Below are 5281 nucleotides of genomic sequence, written 5' to 3'. Positions count from 1 at the left end.
GTGTGTGTGTGTGTTTCTCTGTCTGTGTCTGATTTCATGCATGAGTCTATTTCCGCGTCCGTGTCTGTGTCTATGTCTGTGCCTTTGTGTATACATATATGTGTGTATATGAATGTGTGTGTGTACGTCCATGCGCGTGCATGTGCGTCTCTGTGTATGTATGTGCGTCAATTCATAGTTCAATACGCACTCACCACGCCCCTTCATTCGCATGCTTTCACCCAGCCGCCCTGAATGGAACACCAGACACCCCCAATACACCCGACGATGAGATGGAAGAGGCCCCCCCTCGCAGTGTCAAGGACAAGGCAAACTTTTTACAGCGGTTACAGCGGCAAATGTCCAATCCCAATAATAAAAACCCCACCTCATCTAATAGTGTAGGTATGTGCCTGTGTTGTGTTGTGTTGTGTTGTTGGAGTGGAGTGTTATGTAGATTTCGGTACGGTATCTGAGCGATTGGTATGTGACTGTTATCTGTGAAATCGGTGTGTATGTGCATGTGTGTTTGTTATTTGAGTAGTTGATGTGTGTGTACACGAGTGTGCTGGTATATCAATAAATATCCATCAATGTATTTACATGCACACTAAATAATACACATCTAGGTAATTACATACACTAAATCAATAACCAATGTACATTTATATAATTACATACACTCAATGGATAAGCATCAATGTAATCACATATACTACGTGAAAAAAATTAAACACACCTCACATCTAGTCTCGTATTGTGAGAACGGGCACGCTTACTCTCACACATTGCCTTTAAAATTTACAATACGTTTGTTGCAGGCAAGAAACCAGGCAGTCCGGGTTTGAGTCCAAAGCCGTCGCAAACGTCTAAGTTCACGTATTCAGATCCACAACGAGACGCACGCATGGCCATGGCCGCGGCAATGACCGGACGGTGTGTACACATACTTTACGTTTTCCTTTTACGTACTCGACTGTATACTACATCTTACCTGAAAGCATTCGAGACATAGCCACGATAGGTATATATGTATTTTATGTTGTGTATGCTTAAGTACCGAACATCTCCGACCATGCTCTACCCAGTACTATGGAAGACATGCTGGGCTTCGAGAAGAAACGCGAAGTGCAGCCGGTGGAGTCTGAAGAGGAAGAGGCTGGCGACGACGCGGAGGTCCCAGACAACGGCACAGACGATGACACCGCCGAAACCGCTGAGGTGTGTGCGGGTGGGCTGTCAAGTATAGTGTATGTCTGTGCCTGTCGTGAGGAATTCTATCTCGGATGGGGTCTGTGTTTGTATGTGAATGTGTGCTTATTATTGTGTGTATGTGTGTTTTTTATTGTGTGTGTGTGAATGTGCATCTGTATCTGTATTTGTATGTGTATGTATTTGTTATATGGACCATCGGCGTAACGGATGTCACGGGCGATACACATCCGACGGTGCCACTGAAGCAGCTGAGGGGTTTGTGAGAGGCGCTGTGAATCTATCCCGAATGTGTATGTAGTGCAGGATGCAATATACACTTGGGTTTAGTAAGGTTTAGGGCTGATGTTGTTGAGGACAAAACATATCTGCTTAGGATTGAGGTTGGTGTGTTAGTGACATGTTAGGGCTATGATACGTATGCGTTCGCTGGTATGTGCGCGTGTGCACTTAGTTCCGGGTATATCAAAATTGAATCATGTGGTATGTATGTGTAAGGTCCTATATATCGAATAGTATGTCTACCTGTGTGGTCATAAATATTGAATAGTATGCCTATGTGTGTGGTACTATATATTAAATAGTATGTCTGTGTGTGTGGCCATATACATGGAATAGTATGTCTATATGTATAGTCAGAAGTATTGATTGTCAGCAAATTTTAGTATGTCTGTGTGTGTGGCCATATACATGGAATAGTATGTCTATATGTATAGTCAGAAGTATCAATTGTCAGCATAGGTTAGTACGTCTGTGTGTTTGGCCATATACATGGAATAGTATGTCTATGTGTATAGTCAGAAGTATAGTTTTTTTGTCAGTAGAGGTCATTACCCTGGTACAGTGTTCCGCTGTCAAGTATGTGACCTGTACGCACAAATATACGTCGGTACTGGTTAAGGCCTGGCTGTTTAATTAGTAGCCGGAGAACCTATCGCTGTTGACAATGTATAGGTGTCTGTGCCGCCCTATCAACTATAAACCAAGTTTATTTTGAAGGTGTAATGTCAGGACTATTATTAACAAGCTGAAAGTGCACTGAGCTTTGTTTTTTCAAACCATCGAGTGATTTATTTATGGACTTACGTATCTATAAATATCCACTAATTTGAACTTGTGCAGACCGGTCCAGCTGCTGCGGCGGCGGCGGGCGAAGAGGAAGCGGACGATGACTCATCCGACAACGAAGAGGAAACAAACGTGTGTGCAAGCTACATATGCGAATTTGTTTATATACGTATCTATGTATATATATATATATATATATATATGTGTGTGTGTGTGATGTATGTATGTATGTATATGTATATTGTATATATATATATATATATATAGTATATATATATATACAATAAGTGTGTCGTGTGTGTGTGTGTACACACACACATATATATATATATATATATGATAATTCTCAGCCATTCACCTATTTGGATTTATGGTTGGTTATTCAATGACCGTTTGTAGTGCATCACCTCTACTTCAGATTCATTAGCACCTTTCCCATTGCTCGAATGCTTTTTCAACCTCCCGGAGGCAGCCAATACCTCATTTGCAATTGTTCAGTACATTTATTTACAATCCGTTTGATATACGTTTCATATTTCACACATTCCGTAGTACATTCGTTTGGTATTGTGCTGCTCGATTCTTAATCACCATGTCTCTGACGTCGTCGTGTGCACTGACAGGAAGTTGAGAGAACGCCCACAGAGACACAGTCCCAACCGCCAGCACGACCAGCCGAGGCTCCTCGCAGTGGTAGGTATCGTCTGTAGGCCAAACGGATACTTATATTTTTAGTTCGAGATTAATTCCATATTAGTTCGTACGCACTTCAGTACTGTACAATGATGTAAACGAAAGGCCGTAACGGATACGTATTGTTTATTTCGATATTAATCTCACATTAGTTCATATGCACTTCAGTATTTTACAATTATGCATACTTAAGGCCTACGGATCCTCTTAATTTAGTTCGATATTAATTACATACTAGTTCGTATGTTATATATATATATATTTATATCGATATGTATTAATACATACATCTATACATAAATATTGTGTATATATATATATATAACACAATATATTACACAATATATATTTATGTATATATATATATATATATATATGAAGATCTTCGGAGTTCTAGACTATCATTGAAAACCATTGATTATTTAGTATATGTGTGGAAACCTATATCTGAACTAATTTTACTCTGAACCTCTTCTCTAGTACAACCAGACGGCCTAAGAGTGTCGTCCTGGCCCACAAGCCATAAACAATTATGCGACAACTATTTCACACTAAATCACCTCTCTAGCACAGCCGGACGGCCTAAGAGCGTCGTCCTGGCCCTAGACGCAACCGACACCGAAGCACCAGCAGAACCTTCCGCAAACACCGCAACTAGTTCAACAACCAGTCCAGAGGATAGTCTCCCGAGCTCAACAGAGCACACAGTGCCTGTGGGGGACAGTGCAAGCCAGGGGACTGAGAGCGAGACACCTGCGGATAGTACTGCGCATGTGGACCTGTATGAGGAGAAGGATGTCATAGCCACACACCCCGGCCATGAGAGGGCACCCCCACATGCACAGGCACAGGCAGAGGATAATTCAGATGCTTCATTACAGGTACGCGGATAAAGTAGTGTGTGAGATAGGAATGGGTTATTGTATGTGTTTTGTGTGTGTGCTTGTAGAGTGTATGCTGCGTAGGTAGGACATGGGTTCCCTGTCAAGGAGACGGTTGCCATAGCTACACACCCGAGAATCAGGTATATGGCGGTACCAGGTGTACTGACCCACGAGAACGGTTCTAAATGACACCGGTGTCACACCCGAGAAAAAACTCAGTTTGGATGTCTGATAAACCCTAATATGTACATTCACCCCCAATTGCCAACAAGACTCCCGTCCCAGATATTTTAATGTACCAGAGTGAATTAAAGTTGCACCGATGCCTAGCCAGGGAAAAGTTAGGTTTGGAGCTGTTTGACATGCTCAAATTGAGTGGTGAGACGGATAACAACAAATCAGCGACAAAGGTATGAGTTCTTAGGGAGTTTCGTAGAATCATATATATATATATATATTTACATCCTTATCCTTATCCTTATCCTAATCCTTGTCCTTATCCTTGTCCGTATCCATATATATTGATTTGTACTTATATTATTTCAATATATATATATATGTGTATATTTGTATCTGTATATGTATATTTATATTTTTATTATTTTTATTATTATATTATGGTTATATATATATATATATATGTGTGTGTGTGTGTGTGTGTATATGTATATGTATGCATATTTATATATTCATATATTTCTATATCCGTTAACCCAATAAACTTTTCTTCTACATTTGATACTATCTGGTACTACCAATCATTGTACGCCGCGTAGCAATTTGCGACTCTGAAAACCAAGTTGGCGAAATGTCATAAGTCGCACTCTGACAAATTTACAAAGACGAAGAAAACTTGGACCACACAATACCACAAAACCGAAGCGAGTCTAACACACAAAGGTATGTTATCCCATTCGAATGCGAAAACCGACTACTGTCTGTACTGTGTGTTTTGTATGCATGAGTATTCTTTCAGCAACCAAGTATGAGATATGGTAAAGACAAGTACAACGCGGAGTTGATCGTAACTCGTACGTGTTGATAGAGTCGCATTCACTTACACACGCTACGATCTACGAATACGTACAGGAATGCTATCACGAATGAGTCATGCTAAAGACGTGAGTCATGCGGACGTGAAAGCCCAACAAGCAATGGAGAAGGACAGTGAACTGTGTAGTGAATTCGATGCCATGCGCCAGAACGCTCACCTGGCTGTGTTCTCGGACGAAGGCGCATACTACCGAGAGTTGGAGAGTATTGAGGAGAAGGCGATTACTGATATGAGTCAGGACGGTATGTCTTGTGGGTGTGAATATAAGTGTATACGCATACGTATGTATGTATATATATATATATTATGTGTGTGTGTGTGTGTATATAGTATATATATATATATATATATATATATATATATATGTGTGTGTGTGTGTGTGTGTGTGTGT

General features: G+C 40.6%; 1 protein-coding gene across 1 annotated transcript; it reads left to right on the top strand.

Moving 5' to 3' along the window:
* Positions 1 to 224: 224 nt before the first annotated feature.
* SARC_07994 (hypothetical protein) lies at positions 225 to 5131 on the top strand (the record flags this gene model as incomplete). Its single annotated transcript, XM_014298041.1, has 9 exons — positions 225 to 384; positions 801 to 915; positions 1068 to 1200; positions 2314 to 2391; positions 2883 to 2952; positions 3526 to 3833; positions 4109 to 4246; positions 4613 to 4736; positions 4926 to 5131. Coding segments are annotated over 9 exons (1332 nt in total), but the record flags the coding sequence as incomplete, so codon positions are not given.
* Positions 5132 to 5281: the final 150 nt, after the last annotated feature.

Source organism: Sphaeroforma arctica (genome assembly GCF_001186125.1).
Source record: "Sphaeroforma arctica JP610 unplaced genomic scaffold supercont1.677, whole genome shotgun sequence".
NCBI classification, from domain to species: Eukaryota; class Ichthyosporea; order Ichthyophonida; genus Sphaeroforma; species Sphaeroforma arctica.
Note: the sequence above shows the minus strand (reverse complement) of the source record. Positions and strands in the feature narration are given on the sequence as shown.